The 19,844-nt window shown below is 38.9% G+C and overlaps 2 protein-coding genes across 2 annotated transcripts; both read left to right on the forward strand.

Annotated features, from left to right (window-relative positions):
• The first annotated feature begins 7,918 nt into the window (after positions 1 to 7,918).
• Positions 7,919 to 16,700, forward strand: TAS2R3 (taste 2 receptor member 3). Its single transcript, XM_057504981.1, is given in 6 exon segments — positions 7,919 to 8,133; positions 8,135 to 8,207; positions 8,209 to 8,554; positions 8,626 to 8,778; positions 8,781 to 9,136; positions 16,632 to 16,700. Coding segments are annotated over 6 exon segments (1,188 nt in total). The 5' UTR covers positions 7,919 to 7,942.
• Positions 16,701 to 18,116: 1,416 nt separating this feature from the next.
• TAS2R4 (taste 2 receptor member 4) lies at positions 18,117 to 19,124 on the forward strand. The gene is given in 1 exon segment (XM_036926220.2): positions 18,117 to 19,124. A coding segment is annotated over 1 exon segment (903 nt). The 5' UTR covers positions 18,117 to 18,221.
• The last annotated feature ends 720 nt before the right edge of the window (positions 19,125 to 19,844 follow it).

The raw sequence follows: 19,844 nt of genomic DNA on the forward strand, positions 1-19,844 counted from the left end.
GCCATTTAATTGTGTTTTGCAGTTAAACCTAACCCCTACTAATTCATACAGCTTATCTTAATCTCTATAGACATGATCAAATCATTACTCAGTATCCTTTTTCTCATATAACCTTCCTCTGCAAGAAGTAGAGTCTTAACCTCTGCTCCCACAGTCCTTCAGGCTTTTAACCTATGTCTCATTCTAGATTTGGGGAGGGGACTGAGACATAAAATATATACAAAACTTTAGCAATTAACCTTAAAAAGAGTGAGTATAAGGATTTCTTTGTCAAATAGTTTTTGTCTGAAGGGTCCCTAAGGAGGACCTTAATTAGCAACCTCTGTTACATAAAATAGCACATAAGAACAGAAGTCCTGCCTATATGCTTCCCCTGGCAGATTAGATCATCAGAAGTGGGAAGGCTTCCCACTGCCAACTAACCAGACCCTAATTAGAACAGTTTATATTGCATTGTTGGGTGTCTTACTTCAGGATGCTGTAACAAAATACATTAGACTGGGGGATTTAAACAACATGTTTTCTCACAATTCTGGAGGGTAGAAGTCCATGATCAGGGTGCCAGCATGGTTGGTTTCTTGTGAAACCTGTGTTCCTGGCTTGTAGATAGTCGCCATCAGTCAGTGTGTGCTCACATGACCTCTCAGTTGGGTGTGCTGGCAAAGAAGGTGAACTTTTGGTGTCTCAAAGATATCCGTTTGTGGCAGGACCTCACCTTAAGACCTTTTTTAACTATCTCCTTACATACCCATCTTGAAATGCAGTCACACTGGGGATTAGGGCTTCAACATAAATTTTGAGAAGAAAACTCAGTCAATAGGAAAAAAGGGACATATCCACTTGACAAATTTTAAACTTGAAGCTGAAACTAGAGCACTAAGTAGGCAACACATTGAATAAAGGGGGTTCTCTGATGACAGGTGGTAATTATGATTTAGAAATAAAATTGTGCCTCAAAAGAGCATTCTTGGAAGTAACATTTCTCAAAACAAGCAAGGCGAGGATGTCTTACCACCATTTTAACCTACTTGTACTGAGGCTCTAGCAAGTAGGAAGGAAAAATTCTCAGATTGGAAAAGAAAATTGCAAATTCACTTATTACAGAAAATACAAAGGAATGCATACATGAATGATTCAGAGATGCTGAAAATAAACTAAGTATCCAAAAGTCAATTGCAAACAGCAGCAAAGAAAATTAATTTTAAAAATTGTATATACAAGAGCATCAGAAAATGACAAGTCTCCCAAGTGTGGTCTCTGAAGAACCTTATAAAAGTTAATTGAAATATATTGAAAGAAGACCAAAATACACCATATTTATTGGAAGCATCAATAAAGTAAAGATGTTAACCCTCTCCAAATTGTTATAGATGGAAACAAGTAAAAATTCCCAAAAGATTATGGGGGCAACTGGACAACTTGTTTCTAAAGATGTATTGATAAGCAGGGGTCCAAGACTAGACAATGTGCTTGTGAAGAGGGAGAATAAGACGGAGGTCTTGCTCTGCTAGTTGGCAAGACAAAAAAAGTATATAGTGATAAATGTATTAAGGATGCAAGAGTAAACAAAATCCAATAGTGGATTTTATAGAATAAAATAGATTTTATAGAATAAAAATATAGAATAAAAATTAAAAAAATAGGATTTTATAGAATAAAATAAAATAGAATAAACCCAGAAACAGACCATGCATATTTGGAAATGATACACAATAAAAGTGACATTAAAGATCACTGGGTAAAGTATAGATTATTCAATAAATAATGGGGGGAAAATCTGTCATCCATACAGGGGGAAAAAGTGTGATCCCTATCTTAAACCTTATGTAAAAATCAATTCTTGGTTATTTAAGACATTTGTGAAAGGCAAAACTTAAAACATTTTGGAAGAAAATACAGGTACAGTATCTTCATGATTTTATGATGGGGACATGGAAGTTTTTTTAAAACAGTGATAACTTAAAAATAACCTTTGTTTATCAAAAATCACCGTAAGGAAGGCAAAATGGCAAGCCACAAACTTAGGTGATACTTGCAATAATATGACAAATACAATGTGGACTATATAAAGGCTTATGAAGCACTAAGAATATGCTCTGGAGTATGTGAAGGCCTATAAAGCCAAAGGAAAAAGACAGCATAGTAGAAAAATGGGCAAAGCCACAGAAGCATTTCACAGAGAAAGAAAAATAAATAAGCCCTTAATATATGAAAAAGTGGTTGATTTCAATAATCAAGAAAATGCAAATCAGAAGCTGCAATGAAATTTCACTTGAAGACCTCCACACTAGCAAATTCCAACACATTTCATAGAACAAAGTGTGAGGAAGGATGTATAGCAATGGAAACTTATGCGCTGGCATTGGGAGAGGGAGTGCAAATTGGCACCTCCTCTTAAGAAATTTTGGCAAATTTTGATGTTTAATTTCTCCTGGTTATTGCACCCTTAAGTACAACCTAAAGAAAACTCTCACCCATGTGGTCCAAGAAACATGTCCAAGGGTGTTCATAGGAGCAATGTACATAACAGACAAAACTACAAACAAAAGGTTCATCAACAGAGGCTGAATAAATAAATGCTCACACAGTGGAATATTTTATAGCAGTGAAAATGAATCACAGTTATCACTAATAACATTTAGAAACAATGTTGAGCCAATATCAGATTACAGAATCTATTTGTGTAGCTTGTAATTTTTATAAATGTTAAAATCAAACAGAGGAAAGCAATTTGTTTATGGATAGGAACCTATGAGATAAAATTTCTAAAAGGGAAGGAATGATATATACAAAATTCAAGATAAATTACCATAGGAAACTGGAGGAAGGCAGAGTGGTAGGACAAAGAAGAAACAGATACATGTTTTACTTAAGTTGGGTGGAGGGGTTATGGAAGCTAATTCTGTTTGCTTTATAACATATAGGTCGCAAGCATTTTTATAGGTAGTAGATATTTTATAGGTATTAAAAAAATAGAAGTTTCTATAAAAATGCCCTAAGTATGCGTAGTGCAATGACCCCATTAATGCTGATAATAGCAGCTAACATTTAAAGAACACTCCTGCATTTTACATTTTTATAGGCACTATCTTACTTAATCACTATAATAAATCTATGAAATAGATACTCTATGCCAGTTTTGTAGATGAGCAAATTGAGATTTAGGGAGATTAGTTTGCCTAAAGTCACATAATTAATGAGCACTCAGACTTAAATTCAGGTCTGACTCCAGAACCCAGCTCCTTAAACCATTAATTCATGATGACCATCTGGTCCCTCCTCATTCATTTGGAACCTGAGTGTGTCAGGAAGGTCAAGAAACTTGTCTAATGTCACATGGTTAGTTTAAAGCTTTGCTAGGACAAGGAAGCAAGTTGCTATCTTCTAGGGCTTTTCTAATTTACCATAGTGGCAGATCACTAATTGATAAAATGTGTTATACAGATAAATGATGAGTAATGTTTAGGGCAGAGTATGGGACCCAGAGGACTGTATAAGTTAAACACCTGTTGATTTGAGCTGCATCCCATGATTTGAGAATTTATGGGGAGCAGCAGCAGCCAGAGCAGATGTAACTGATATAATAGAGGTTCTAAGCTAAGATCTTGTTCCTGATCTAATATTACTACACAAGGCTCATTTTTCCCCTTGTTTTTTTTATTTTTTTGGACTGGCTTTTATTTATTTATTTTTATTTTGCTGTTATTAATGCACAATTACATGAGCAATATTATGGTTACTAGACTCCCCCTATTATCAAATCCCCCCCACATACCCCGTTACAGTCACTGTCCATCAGCGTAAGATGCTATAAATCATTATTACAGTGTAAGAATCACTACTTGCCCTCTCTGTGTTATACTGCCTTCCCCGTATCCCCCCACTCCCCGACCACTACATTATGTATGCTAATCGCAATACCCCTTTTTCCCAGTTTCCCCTTGTTTTTAATGAGGTGTCAATAGGTGGTCTCTAAGGTTTATTAAGGCAATGGATCTTGAAGCCAGATTGCCTGGATTAGAGGCCCTGCTCTGCTGCTTACTAGCTCTATGAAAACCTCTGAGCTTAGTTTACTCTCTTTAAAAAAACTGGGGACAATAATAGAACTCATCTCCAGTGTTGAAAATTAAGTGACTTACTCTAGGTACCTTATAACTGCAAGCATATACTTAAGTACTAAGAATGTTTATTATATTCTAGCTCAGATAATCTGTGATTATTTAGTGGCTACATTATTACCACCATTATCCCTTCTATTTCTGTAGTGCATGAAATTCCCTTTTCTTTGCCCTGCCTGCCAGGTGAACTCCCATTCATTTTTAAGGACCTGTCCCAAATGTCATATCTCAAGGCTGTTACTATTCGAGGCAGAATTTGTTTCCTTCTTTGTGCAAATTGGTATATATTTTATCCATCTCTTACAGCACTGGTCACATCGTTAGTGTAATATTTTGTAGATGTGTCTCTTTTGCTTACTAGTCCATGATTTTCTGTACCTAGCACAGTGCTAGGTACCTAGCTACCATTACATGGTAGATGCTCAAGAAATGTGAGATGAATAAATGGCTGATACAGAAGTAAGATCTAACTTTTAGTTCACTTATTTTTCCATTATGTTTCCTGAAACCCAATAACACTTTTTGAGTCTAAATCTTGAGCTAAAAACAAAAATAAAACTTCTAGAAAATTCACTTATTCAGTATATATTTATTGGGGTTCTACTATGTTCCAAGTACTGAATGTAGGGCATGAGTATTCAGTGAGTAAAACACCAAACTGTATTATTAATAACTACTTGGTGACAGGCACATACCAGGATTGTCCTGGATGTTGGGAAATATCATTGTTCTTGTAGGAAATTTGTAAGTACTTTAATGAGGAAAAATAACCCTAGTTGTTTAATCTAGGTTGCCTGGACAACAAGCTAGCTGGGAAAAGGGGGCTTCTTTGTCTTCTTCCAACAGAGAGTGCTCACATGAGCTTAAGTTCCCACAAAATTGGTGACTTTCCTGTTATAGCATTCAGAATTACACTGTCCCAAGGGCTCCAAGGTCCCCAGGTGTTGGACAGCTGGCTTTCTGAGGCAACTCCTGTAATAACTGGCTCCTCAAATCCAGAGTTTTTGGCACAAAGAAGACTAAGATTGGGAATGGGAGATTTTTTTTTTAATGAAAATAAATTGAGTTTTTTTTTTGCACATGTTAAGTTTGAGATGTCTGTGATAGAGCCAAGTAAAAAAGTTAAATAGGTAGATGGATATGGGAATATAGAGCTCAGAAGAGTAGTCTGGCATGAAGATATACCTTTTGGAATTATCAACATAACGGGTGACATTAAAACAATGAAAATAATATGTATTAAAAACTTCTGGGCAGGGGTTACAGTATGAAAGCACGATAGGTTAAACAAGTTTTATTTTCCTGTTGAGAATCACCCAGAACTCCAGAGAGAATGAGAAACAGAAATGTGTATCTTTGATGAAACTAGTAGACAATTAAAACTCCAAACCACATCATTTTGAGTCAGTCAGGAAAATGGAATCCAGTATAGGTATTTCAAACAGAATTTCTTTCAGAGTTGTTTACAAAAGTGTTCGAAGAGGAAAAGAGAGAAGGTAGGGATGCTGCAGGAGCAACATGGGAGAAGGGGTTATACCCAGCAATCAGAGAGTGATAACATCTCTGGGCTGGCACCTATGAACCCATGTCTGTTGCTGCATCGCTGGAGAAGCAACTGTGGTTGTTCCTTGTGTGCTGAAGTGGTGCTGCCTTGGCCAGGGCTCGCAACTCTGAATAGATGGCTTTTTACGGGTTCCTGGAGTCTGTAGTTGTCCATCCTTCCCCCAAAGGAACTGCTACGAAGCACTACGTTGTTTGAGCAAGATTTTTCTCTTTCTCCTTCCTATCTTCCATTTTCATAGTGGCAGACACTAACAGCGAGGCATTTGGAAAGTGAGTTTGGGAAATGGTTTGTAGAATCCCATGCTCCTCAGTATAGAGCTCTATGGGGTCATAATTCATCAGTGGTGACTGATGGGATAATAATAATGACAATTATGGTATCTAACAAGGTCTTTTGGGAAACTGAACTCTGGTTAAACCCACTAATATGGTGTACATGGAAACATACTGTCCCAGGAAAGAAAATGAGAAAGAAAAAATTGCAGTTAACTGTAAATTGCTCAATAACAACTTACAAAAATGTATAAGCTCTAATTCTGGAAGGGATAAAAAATAATAGGGCTGGTAAAAGTGTGATCAAACATGAGGTGGTATGTGAAATGCATTCTCATACCTTGCATAATCAGAACTTTCTCCTCATTGGAAAATTCCAATATAAGAATGATTTTACTCTTATTAGTATATTTCTAATTATGAGGAAATGTAAAAGGTATAAGAACAAAAATCTGAATCTATTGCACTGAAGCAATGAGAAAGAAAATGGGGTTGGTTGTAGGTGGTGGGGTCAGCCCTACATCTGGTCTAAGGTCCTGCTACAGGGCTCCCAGAGACATCTGGGAACTGCCTTATTCTAATTCTGTAGCACAGAGTTCAGGAAGCATTTGGGCCAGGTTGATAAAGTGGAGGTTGATTAAGGAGGACTGTTTATGCCCGAGTGTTTTCTATAGTGCTCTGTAATCATATTGTATACTCATAATGCCAAGATTGATGAGGTTCACCTGGCTCAGGCAAGCGGTTCCTTGGCATGTACCCAAAAGAGACTATGTATCATTCATGCAGGTTTATCATCTGCCACTCCGTGAGATCCTTTTGAGGGGCCCTAAGAGCATATCCTGCCATCTCTTATTACATAATGTCACTGAACTCTCTGTGTATTGATGGCATTGATTTCTCTCTCCATCCTTCAGATCAGTGTTTTCAAATAGCATTTATCACAGCTCATTACTAGGTTGTAAAATCAAGTTTGTGATATGGAAACAGCTTCGGAAGAAACAGAATAGAGAAGAAAATGTCCGAGTGCCACACATGTAGAAAAGGGAGATACAGTTTTGCAAAACCTTTTTGTCCTCAGTATAATGTATATATATATATATATATATTATACGCTTATTTAGATTTTAACACACACACACACACACACACACACACGTTTCATATATACGGTGAGAAATTAAACCATACAGAAAGTACCAATGTTGGTCATCATCAGAATTTGTGAAGCACTGTTTTAGATAAATAAGTCTTCATTAGTTGACAGACGGTATCTATGTGTGATATTGGTCAGCCTGAACTACTATTGACAGGTCAATACAGTTCAATACACTCTGAAAAATCTATATTCTGAATATCTTATATGCTATACTTAATTATTATCATTCAAATATTCAGGTGGTTAAGAATTTTCAATAATATGGTTTACTAGGAAAGAACTTGGAGACCCCTTATTGTAAGGCATACTTTAAGAGGTACATATTTTAGTTCTAATCCAGGACAAGTGGTACTGAACTTTTTCTATTTTATGTACTTTTCCTATTTTACATTAGTGCATTATGGTGGAATTCTGATATTTCCCCCTTTCTCTGTGAAAATGGTTTGTAGAATCCCATGCTCCCCAGTATTTCCCTCCTGAGGAATAAGACTTTTCATTAATTCTGTATGATTTCTGGTGACACACCTTTCTGTACTGGGTGGCTCAGACCCTACTCCCTTTGAAATTGCGCCCAAATCCTCCGTCTTGTTTGTGACTCAGATCTCTTCTTCTCTTTGTGACACTGGACACTGCTCTATTTTGCATTTTAGCTAAGAGCTGCTGAATTTAGATCTCAGATGGAATTTAACGATCCATGTCATCAGTGAAGAGAGCCAGAGAGGGCTCACTAATCTGTGCTTTACAACAAACCGAATGGGCAGAGACCCTTCAAATCAGAAAGGAGATTATATGCCAACAGAAGAACAAAGATCAGGTCTGCCTAATAGCTGACATGTCAGGACTCACTGAGTGGGTGTTCCTGGTTCTGTCTGCTGCTCAGTTCATTCTGGGAATGCTGGGGAATGGTTTCATAGGGTTGGTCAATGGCAGCAGCTGGTTCAACAAGAGAATCTCTGTGTCTGACTCTGTCATCACTAAGCTGGCTCTCTCCAGGACTGTTCTGCTGTGCATTCTCTTGGTTGATGGTGTTCTCTTCCAAAGTACATGATGAAGGGATAGTAATGCAAATTACTGATGCCTTCTGGACACTTACAAACTGTCTTTAACATTTGGCTTGCCACCTGTCTCAGTGTCCTCTACTGCCTGAAAATTGCCAGTTTCTCCCACTCAACATTCCTCTGGCTCAAGTGGAGAGTTTCCAGTGTGGTCATATGGATGCTTTGGGGTACACTGCTATGATCTTGTGGCAGTACCATGTCTCTAATTCATCAATTTAAGATCTATCCTGGTCTTAGTGGAATCTACAGCACAGATATGACCAAGCACTGCAGGAAGAAAAGATATCCATATGAACTGATGCATATTTTCAGGAGTCTGTGGAACCTCCTGCCCCATGTATCTCTGGCCTCCTTCTTTCTGCTTGTCCTTTCCCTAGGGAGAGAGAGAGACACACACACACACACACACACACACACACACACACACACACACACACACACACACACACACACACCCCGCCCCAGATGCAGCAAAACAGTACCAGCTCTAGAGATCGCAGCATCCAAATCATCCTCTCCTTTTTCTTTCTCTTCCTATTTTACTTTGTTGCCTTTTTAGTTACATCATCCATTCATTTACTACCAGGAACTAAGATGATTAAGATGACTGGAAAGTAATTACAATGGTTTATCTTGCTGGCCCCTCATTTATGCTCATTCTGGGAAACAGCAAGCTGAAGCAGATGTTTGTGGAGGTGCTCTGGTGTGAGCTCTGTCATCTGATGCTTGGATCCAAGGTATGTTCGTCCCCACAGAGCTACAGAGAGCAGAGGAGGAAATCTGGGAGCCCTTCATCCTGGCTCAAGGCTACAGGGCAAATCCTGACCCTACTGTGGGACCAGTTTTGTAACATCAATCACAGAGAGACATCACTGTTTCACCCTGTCCCACTTAGGAACCCTTCTCATGGCCTCTATTTGTTGATTGTTCTGGAGAGGGTGAAACAATCTTTGGAAAATGTCAATATAGTAAGAACTCTTTCACTATATAGTTATGGAGTTGTATTTTAATAAGTAGCAACTCAAAATAATGAACTGATCACTAAGTTTAACATAAAGTTTATACTGACAGTGATAAGTTGATGTAAATAAAACATGTAGTGGACCTGAGTGAAAGAGCAAAAGCATTGCAGCCCTACAGACTGGGGTTTGAATTCTAGCTTTTGACCTTAGGTGAGTGACTTAGTATCTGTCTCATCATCTCTTCCCTCATTTTATTTATTTATTATATCTTGTATCATTAATCTACAATTACACGAAGAACATTATGTTTACTAGGCTCCCCCCTTCACCAAGTCCCCCCCCACATACCCCTTCACAGTCACTGTCCATCAGCGTAGTAAGATGCTGTAAAATCACTACTTGTCTTCTCTGTGTTGCACAGCCCTCCCCGTGCCCCCACAGACACTATACATGCTAATCGTAATGCCCTCTTTCTTTTTCCCCTCCCTTTTCCCTCCCTTCTCACCCATCCTCCCCAGTCCCTTTCCCTTTGGTAACTATTAGTTCATTCTTGGGTTCTGTGATTCTGCTGCTGTTTTGTTCCTTCAGTTTTCCTTTGTTCTTATGCTCCACAGATGAGTGAAATCATTTGGTACTTGTCTTTCTCCGCCTGGCTTATATCACTGAGCATAATACCCTCTAGCTCCATCCATGTTGTTGCAAATGGTAGGATCTTTTTTTTCTTATGGCTGCGTAATATTCCATTGTGTATATGTACCACATCTTCTTTATCCATTCATCTACTGATGGACATTTAGGTTGCTTCCATATCTTGGCTATTGTAAATAGTGCAGTAATAAACATAGGGGTGCATCTGTCTTTTTCAAACTGGAGTGCTGCATTCTTAGGGTAAATTCCTAGAAGTGGAATTCCTGGGTCAAATGGTATTTCTATTTTGAGCATTCTGAGAAACCTCCATACTGCTTTCCACAATGGTTGAACTAATTTACATTCCCACCAGTAGTGTAGGAGGGTTCCCCTTTTTCCACAACCTCGCCAACATTTGTTGTTGTTTGTCTTTTCAGTGATGGCAATCCTTACTGGTGTGAGGTGATATCTCACTGTGGTTTTAATTTGCATTTCTCTGATGACAAGTGGTGTGGAGCATCTTATCATGTGTCTGTTGGCCATCTGAATTTCTTCTTTAGAGAACTGTCTATTCAGCTCCTCTGCCCATTTTTTAATTGGACTATTTGCTTTTTGTTTGTTGAGGTATGTGAGCTCTTTATATATTTTGGATGTCAACCCTTTATCAGATCTGTCATTTATGAATATATTCTCCCATACTGTAGGGTACCTTTTTGTTCTATTGATGGTGTCCTTTGCTGTACAGAAGCTTTTTAGCTAGATATAGTTCCACTTGTTCATTTTTGCTTTTGTTTCCCTTGCCCGGGGAGATATGTTCATGAAGAAGTCACTCATGTTTATGTCCATGACATTTTTTGCCTATGTTTTTCTCTAAGAGTTTTATGGTTTCATGACTTACATTCAGGTCTTTGATCCATTTCGAATTTACTTTTGTGTATGGGGTTAGACAGTGATCCAGTTTCATTCTCTTACATGTAGCTGTCCAGTTCTGCCAGCACCATCTGTTGAAGAGACTGTCATTTCCCCATTGTATGTCCATGGCTCCTTTATTGTATATTAATTTGCCACATATGTTTGGGTTAATGTTTGGAGTCTCTATTCTGTTCCACTGGTCTGTGGTTCTTTTCTTGTGCCAGTACCAAATTGTCTTGATTACTGTGGCTTTGTAGTAGAGCTTGAAGTTGGGGAGCGAGATTCCCCCAACTTTATTCTTCCTTCTCAGGATTACATTGGGTATTCAGGGTCTTTGGTGGTTCCATATGAATTTTTGAATGATTTGTTCCAGTTCATTAAAGAATGCTGTTGGTAATTTGATAGGGATTGCATCGAATCTGTATATTGCTTTGGGCAGGATGGCCATTTCGGCGATATTAATTCTTCCTAGCCAAGAGCATGGGATGAGTTTCCATTTGTTAGTGTCCCCTTTAATTTCTCTTAAGAGTTTCTTGTAGTTTTCAGGGTATAGGTCTTTCACTTCCTTGGTTAAGTTTAATCCTAGGTATTTTATTCTTTTTGATGCAATTGTGAATGGAATTGTTTTCCTGATTTCTCTTTCTATTGACTCATTGTTAGTGTATAGGAAAGCCACAGATTTCTGTGTGTTAATTTTGTATCCTGCAACTTTGCTGAATTCTGATATTAGTTCTAGTAGTTTTGGAGTGGAGTCTTTAGGGTTTTTTATGTACAATATCATGTCATCTACAAATAGTGGCAGTTTGACTTCTTCTTTACCAATCTGGATTTCTTGTATTTCTTTGTTTTGTCTATTTGCCATGGTTAGGACCTCCAGTACTATGTTGAATAACAGTGGGGAGAGTGGGCATCCCTGTCTAGTTCCTGATCTCAGAGGAAAAGCTTTCAGCCTCTTGCTGTTCAGTATGATGTTAGCTGTGGGTTTATCATATATGGCCTTTATTATGTTGACATATTTGCCCTCTATGCCCATTTTATTGAGAACTTTTATCATGAACAGATGTTGAATTTTGTCGAATGCTTTTTCAGCATCTATGGAGATGATCATGTTGTTTTTGTCCTTCTTTTTGTTTATGTGGTGGATGATGTTGATGGATTTTCAGATGTTGTACCATCCTTGCATCCCTGGGATGAATCCCACTTGGTCATGGTGTATGATCCTTTTGATGTATTTTTGAATTCGGTTTGCTAATATTTTGTTGAGTATTTTTGCATCTACGTTCATCAGGGATATTGGTCTGTAGTTTTCTTTTCTGGTGGGGTCTTTGCCTGGTTTTGGTATTAGGGTGATGTTGGCTTTATAGAATGAGTTTGGGAGTATTCCCTCCTCTTCTATCTTTTGGAAAACTTTAAGGAGAATAGGTATTATGTCTTCTCTGTATGTCTGATAAAATTCCAAGGTAAATCCATCTGGTCCTGGGGTTTTGTTCTTGGGTAGTTTTTTGATTACCGCTTCAATTTCGTTGCTGGTAATTGGTTTGTTTAGATTTTGTGTTTCTTCCTTGGTCAGTCTTGGAAGGTTGTATTTTTCTAGGAAGTTGTCCATTTCTCCTAGGTTTTCCAGCTTGTTAGCATATAGGTTTTCATAGTATTCTCTAATAATTCTTTGTATTTCTGTGGTGTCTGTCATGATTTTTCCTTTCCCGTTTCTGATTCTGTTGATGTGTGTTGATTCTCTTTTTCTCTTAATAAGTCTGGCTAGAGGCTTATCTATTTTGTTTATTTTCTCAAAGAACCAGCTCTTGGTTTCATTGATTTTTTCTATTGTTTTAGTCTTCTCAATTTTGTTTATTTCTTCTCTGATCTTTATTATGTCCCTCCTTCTGCTACTTGAGGCATCATTTGTTTTTCTTTTCCCAATTTTGATAATTGTGGCATTAGACTATTCATTTGGGTTTGTTCTTCCTTCTTTAAATATGCCTGGATTGCTATATACTTTCCTCTTAAGACTGCTTTCGCTGCGTCTCACAGAAGTTGGGGCTTTGTGTTGTTGTTGTCATTTATTTCTTTATATTGCTGGATCTCCATTTTAATTTGGTCATTGATCCATTGACTATTTAGGAGCATGTTGTTAAGCCTCCATGTGTTTGTGAGCCTTTTTGCTTTCTTTGTGTAATTTATTTCTAGTTTTATACCTTTGTGGTCTGAAAAGTTGGTTGGTAGGATTTCAATCTTTTGGAATTTACTGACGCTCTTTTTGTGGCCTAGTATGTGGTCTATTCTGGAGAATGTTCCATGTGCACTTGAGGAGAATGTGTATCCTGTTGCTTTTGGGTGTAGAGTTCTATAGATGTCTATTAGGTCCATATGTTCTAGTGTGTTGTTCAGTGCCTCTGTGTCCTTACTTATTTTCTGTCTGGTGGATCTGTCCTTTGGAGTGAATGGTGTGTTGAAGTCTTCTAAAATGAATGTATTGCTTTCTATTTTCCCCTTTACTTCTGTTAGTATTTGTTTCACATATGCTGGTGCTCCTGTGTTGGGTGCATATATATTTATAATGGTTATGTCCTCTTGTTGGACTGCACCCTTTATCATTATGTAATGTCTTTCTTTATCTCTTGTTACTTTCTTTGTTTTGAAGTCTATTTTGTCTGATACTAGTACTACAACACCTACTTTTTTCTCCCTATTGTTTGCATGAAATATCTTTTTCCATCCCTTGACTTTTAGTCTGTGCATATCTTTGTGTTTGAGGTGAGTCTCTTGTAAGCAGCATATAGATGGGTCTTATTTTTTATCCATTCAGTGACTCTATGTCTTTTGATTGGCGCATTCAGTCCATTTTCATTTAGGGTGATTATCCTTAGGTATGTAGTTATTGCCATTTCAGGCTTTAGATTCGTGGTTACCAAAGGTTTCAGGTTACTTTCCTTGCTATCTAAGAGTCTAACTTAACTCACTTAGTATGCTATTACAAACACAATCTAAGGGTTCTTTTCTATTTCTCCTCCTTTTTCTTCCTCCTTCATTCTTTATATATTAGGTATCAAATTATGTACTTTTTGTCTATCCCCTGATTGACTTTGGGGATAGTCAATTTAGTTTTGCTTTTGCCTCGCAATCAGCTGCTCCACCCTCCCTACCGTGGTTTTACTACCTCTGGTGACAGACAGCTATCCAACCCTAGGAACACTTCCATATATAGCAGTCCCAACAAAATAGACTGCAGAGATGGTTTGTGGGAGGTAAACTCTCTCAGCTTTTTCTTATCTGGAAATTGTTTAATCCCTCCTTCAAATTTAAATGATAATTTTGCTGGATAAAATAATCTTGGTTCCAGGCCCTTCTGCTTCATGGCATTAAATACATCATGCCAATCCCTTCTGGCCTGTAAGGTTTCTGGTGAGAAGTGTGATGTTGGCCTGATGGGCTTTCCTTTGTATGTGATCTTATTTCTGCCTCTGGCTGCTTTTAACAGTCTGTCCTTATCCTTGATCTTTCCCATTTTAATTACTATGTGTCTTGATGTTGTCTTCCTTGGGTCCCTTCTGTTGGGAGATCTGTGGATCTCTATGGCCTGAGAGACTATCTCCTTCCCCAGATTGGGGAAGTTTTCAGTAACTACCTCCTCAAAGACACTTTCTATCCCTTTCTCTCTCTCTTCTTCTTCTTCTGGTGTCCCTATAATGCGCATATTGTTCCTCCTGGATTGGTCACACAGTTCTCTCAATATTCTTTCATTTTTAGAGATCCTTTTTTCTCTTTGTGCCTCAGCTTCTTTATATTCCTCTTCTCTAGTTTCTATTTCATTTATTGTCTCCTCCACCGTATCCAACCTGCTTTTAATACCCTCCATCGTGCTCTTCAACGATTGGATCTCTGACCTGAATTCATTCCTGAGTTCTTGGATGTCTTTCCATACCTCCATTAGGATGTTGATGATTTTTATGTTGAACTCCCTTTCAGGAAGAGTCACGAGGTCCATATCATTTAAATCTTTCTTGGGAGTTGTATTAACAATTTTACTCTGGGCAAGGTTCCTTTGGCGTTTCATGTTTGTATATGGCGCCCTCTAGTGTCCAGAAGCTCTATTCTGGAGCTGCTGAGCCCCTGAAGGAATGTCAGGGCTCACAGGGGAGCGGTACTGGGTGTAGGAAAGAGCTGTTGCCCACCTCCTGCCTGCTGTGCCTGTCTCCACTGCCTGAGCCAGTGGGTCGGTCACACACGTATAAGTTTTTGTCCCAGAGCAGCCAGATATGGATCCCTGCTTTCCACAAGTGGCCAGAATCCCAGTCTCCCCAGGAACTCTGCCTGTAGTAACTTCCCAACCCGGTAGTCATGCGAGTCTCATGAAAGCACCATGAAATGTAGGTTTGTGCTCCCAGCGCAGATCTCCGGAGCTAGGTATTCAGCAGTCCCAAGCCTTCCACTCCCTCCCTAATGCGTTTCTCTTCCTCCCACGGGTGAGCTGGGGTGGGGGAGGGGCTCGGGTCCTGCGGAGCCACAGCTCTGGTACGTTACCCCGTTCGCTGAGGTCTGCTCTTTTCTCCAGGTGTGTGCAGTCTGATGCCGTCCTCTTTCCTGTTGCTCTCTCAGGATTAGTTGCACCAATTAAAATTTCTAATTGTATCCAGTTTTAGGAGGAAGCCTCTGTTTCTCCTCTCTCGCCGCCATCTTTAATCCAATCTTCTTCCCTCATTTTAAAATGCAGAATGTGATGTCGACTTCACAGGGTATTGGAGATTCGTGACAGTGCATGCCAACATTTTAGCACAGCGCATTGTGTAAGGTGCTCAGTAGGTTGAAGGTGTTACTGTAACAGTGAGTTGTACAGCAATGGCAGTTCTCCAAGATACTAGGTTCCACAACTCTTGTGTAATGACAGAAGCAATGGAATGAAAATCAAAACCCTGGGACCCTAAGTTCTCATCCAGTCTGGTGGTTAAGTCATTTAACCACCAGACTGGTGGTAATTACTTAATGCAGGTTAAGTCCCTGCATTCCTTGCTTACTTTGCTAAAATAAATTTTCAAATAATTTTTTTATCTTATAGATTGTGCTAAAGTCCAGCCAGTTTTTTAAAAATTAACCAAAATGAATATCTACTTTTAAAATTTGAGGGCTTTCTGAAAGATAATATAATAAGTTTTTATTTTTAAAAAATTTTATTTTAATAAAATTACATAGGCATTGATTTACTTCTTATCACTGAACAGTGTTGACAACTCAGTGAGAAGTTTATTGCTTAAGATCCTGAGGAATTCTCAAGCTTGTGAGTACATTCAGTTAGAACACATGGCAAATCTGAATCTGTTTCCATCACTAATGGGGCTCAAGTGCCGAGTGTTGTGGCTATCTGAGATCATGGACCCTGACACCAGACAGCCTGCATTCAAATCCTGGCTCCAGCCTATGGCCTGGGTGACCATGGGGAAGCTTCTTAACCTCTCTCTCTTTCATCTTCTTCATTTGTAAACTGGAAATAGTGTAGTATTTTGTTGATAGGGTTTTTGGAGGAAATGAGTGAGTTAACAGATGCGAAATGCTTGGAGTCTGACCTGGAGTAAGCACTTGGTAACTATTGCTGTTATTGTAGCTCGGTCTCAGAAAGGCTTTCCAATTTACCCAATGATTTTCTATGGTATTTCAGTCACTTACTTTCTCTGATGTTTATTTTCCTCACTTGTAAATAAGGATAACCATATCTTTCTCCTAGAACTGTTTTAAGAATTAACTGAGATTTAAGGTGCCTGGTGCACTGTTGGGAACAGAGTAACCACTAAAGAAAGCCCAAGAAATGGAAGTTTCTTTCTTCCTCCCAAGCAACATTGGTACTCTCCTGAAAACAATTCAAAATTTGTAGTTTCTGTTTATTCATGACTGATCCCATTCTTCAAAGCCTTCATCAAATAAGCTAAGTCATCCTTTTGCTCTGACTATTTGCCCTAAAGCTTCCTTACAGATTCGGCAGGTAGCCGAGTTTGGACTCATGGTTGTAGGGCACCAGCCAGTGGGTCTTCCTGGGCTCTAGGAAATAGTGAGACTTACAAGGCTTTCTTAGGTCACTCTGGTGCTGGTCTGTACAGGTGGATGTAGTTCTGGGACCCAGCTCACCAGCAGTACAGCAGTAGGCCTTCCTCTTTTGTAGAGTCTTTGCTGCTGACCATCCAGCTCAGGTGCAAGGAGAAGAGATCTACATTTGAGTAAGGGTAGGAGCTGCCCGAAAATACAAGCTTCGTGTCCCAAAGGAGCCAGTTTCTCTTGTAATCATTTCATACATGTAGCTTATAGGGTCGAGCCCAGGGACACACCCATTTGAAGAGTGACCATGCTCAAGGAAGCCCAAAGCTGGGACATCTCCATGAGATATTTGTATTTAACTGAAGGTCGACTTCTCATGCAGAGCAAGAAAGGGTTTTGTTAATACTTTTCCCAGACTGACCCCTTTAGAAATAACTTCTGACAGAACCAGCTTACTCACTGATTATTCTAGGCAACATGATCACATCGTAATTATGGTATCTCCTGGTACAGAGAGCCCAAAACTTGGTCTGTCACACTCTGAACGGTCTTCAATAATGTGATTTGCCAGCATATTGTGCTCTTTACTATCTGAGAAGTTACAGAGTAATCAGGCAATGAGATGCCCATGTATTTGGCCCACAAAACTATAACTAAAGCATTACTGTGTATCTGACACCAGAGTACTTTAATTGGCAATTAAATGCCTAAGATGAAATAGCAATGTGTGATCTAACCGTCCACCTGGCTATGTAAAGGAAATACATGAAATGGCTGACATATCTTTCTAAGCAAGAGCAGATTAAAGCAAATGATTATGGCACAAATCTGCGTGTGGCTGGTGAGGGAATTGTCATGAAAGGATGGAATTAATTGTAAAAGGCTTTCTTGAGGAAGTGTGAGGTCCTTGATCTGTTAGATAACTATAAACCACTGTAGGTGTTAAGGTATTAAAAAGTCATGTTGGCATGGCCGGAATGATAGGTGGAGGAAATGGCTGCAACATCAACAGATGAAAGGGGAGAGAGACACTGGATTTTGGTAATCCATATATGGACGTGTTTCAGATGTGTGGATGAGCGGTGGCTGGGTAGGAATGGGGCATGGGAATTCCCAACATATTCTGGGGTTGCTGTGAAGAAAAGCTTCATTCATTGTGAAACCATGACAGAAATATTGATGGACTGCAACTCAGTCATTTGAATTCAAAGTCCTTGGAGCCTGCCTTAACTCCTCTCTCCAACTCTCCTTCTCTTGGAGGGGTGGACTCCCAGGTTCATCTAGGCTATTTTAATTAGGCATTTCTAAGGAAAACAGGATATGAATGAAAATACAGTAATGCAATCTTTGGAAGATTTGCATGTCAGTAAAAGCAGCTAGCTTTTAGATCACTAATGGCTCATTTGTCACACTGGGGAAAAAAACAAGGAAATGTTTTTCCTGGCTGAGTACTGGTGCCTACTACTACATTTCAGTATTTCTTCTGCTTCCAGCGTCAGTACCACAACTGCTAAGTCCTCAATGAGTAAAGATGCCTCCAATATCCTTTTTATTTGCTGTTATTGTCTCGACAATTTTGAGTACTGTAGGACTCATTGTGAATCTGTTTATTGCGGTGGTCAATTGCAAGACTTGGGTCAAAAACCACAGAATCTCCTCTTCTGATAGGATCCTATTCAGCTTGGGTATCACCAGATTTCTTACACTGGGACTGTTTCTACTGTACATGATCTACTTCATCTCTCCACATGCTGGAAAGTCAGTCTACTTAGCCACTTTTTTCATGTTGTGTTGGATGTTTTTGGACTCTAATAGTCTCTGGTTTGTAACCTTGCTCAATGCCTTGTACTGTGTGAAGATTACTAACTTCCACTACTAAGTGTTTCTCCTGCTGAAACGAAATCTCTCTGCAAAGATCCCCAGACTGCTGCCAGCCTGTGTGCTGATTTCTGCCTTCACCACTCTCTTCTTGTATGTTGTGCTCAGACAGACATCATCATTTCCTGAATTTGTAACTGGGATAAATGGCACAGCATTTCACATCAATAAGAGCGTCTTATATTTGATGACCACTTTAGTCTTGAACTCATTTCTCCAGTTCATCATTAATCTGACTTCTGCTTCCTTGTTAATATATTCCTTGAGGAGACACATACAGAAGATGCAGCAAAATGCCACTGGTTTTTGGAATCCCCAGACTGAAGCTCATGTGGGTGCTATGAAGCTGATGATCTTTTTCCTCATCCTCTACATTCCATATTCAGTTGCCACCATGCTCTTTTATCTCTCTTCTTCTGCAGAGATGAATTTGAGAACCAGATCCATGTGTGCGATTATTTCCACCATTTACACTCCGGGACATTCAGTTCTCATTATTCTCTCACATCCTAAGCTGAAAACAAAAGCAACGAAGATTCTTTGTTTCAACAAATAGAATTTCAATGGTAAATAGTGGCTGGATTATAGAGTGGTTTGAGATCAAGGTTTTCTGTTAGCAGTTTTTCCCAGGGGTCAGTGGAATTAATTTTATATTTGCTGGTCTGACTTCCTAGGCCTTTTGAGTGCCTGTATTAAGTTCATTCTGCAATTAAAAAAAAATATCAGGCACTTTCTCTAAGGAACTTGTTTGAGGCATTACTTATGTATTTTGTGTGTATGTTGCATCCTTGGATAATGTAAATCACCACATTGTTCATTGGCTAATGAAGTATAATGGGAAGTTCCCTCAAACATTATAGTTCACATCATTAGTTAAATTTTTGAGGTTTAGCTGAGGAGCCTGGGGAAAGGGCTCATCAGTGGGTAAATGGAAAGAGAAGGATGAAAATAAAAGTATACATTTAAGCAGATGTATAGAGAAAGAGTCCTTAACTTTCTGGGTGATGGTGACTGAGCTGTTCCTTCTTACCAAGAAACTCTAGGACTGAATTTCTAGGTTTGTTCTGGAAAGAAGGGAAGGCCCAGAGTTGATAAGTGGAGGGAAGTGTTAAATATTAAAGCAGCATAATCCAGGATGGTTCCAAGGATCTTAAAATCAAGGGAGCCAGCCTAAGGTCAAAAGCAAGTGCCAATAGTGAAATTAACACAATTTGAGTGCAACTTCACAAACGATTACCTTATCATCTGTTATGGAATTCAGTGGAAAGTTAAAAGG

The sequence above is a fragment of the Manis pentadactyla genome, chromosome 7 (assembly GCF_030020395.1).
Source record: "Manis pentadactyla isolate mManPen7 chromosome 7, mManPen7.hap1, whole genome shotgun sequence".
Taxonomy (NCBI): domain Eukaryota; kingdom Metazoa; phylum Chordata; class Mammalia; order Pholidota; family Manidae; genus Manis; species Manis pentadactyla.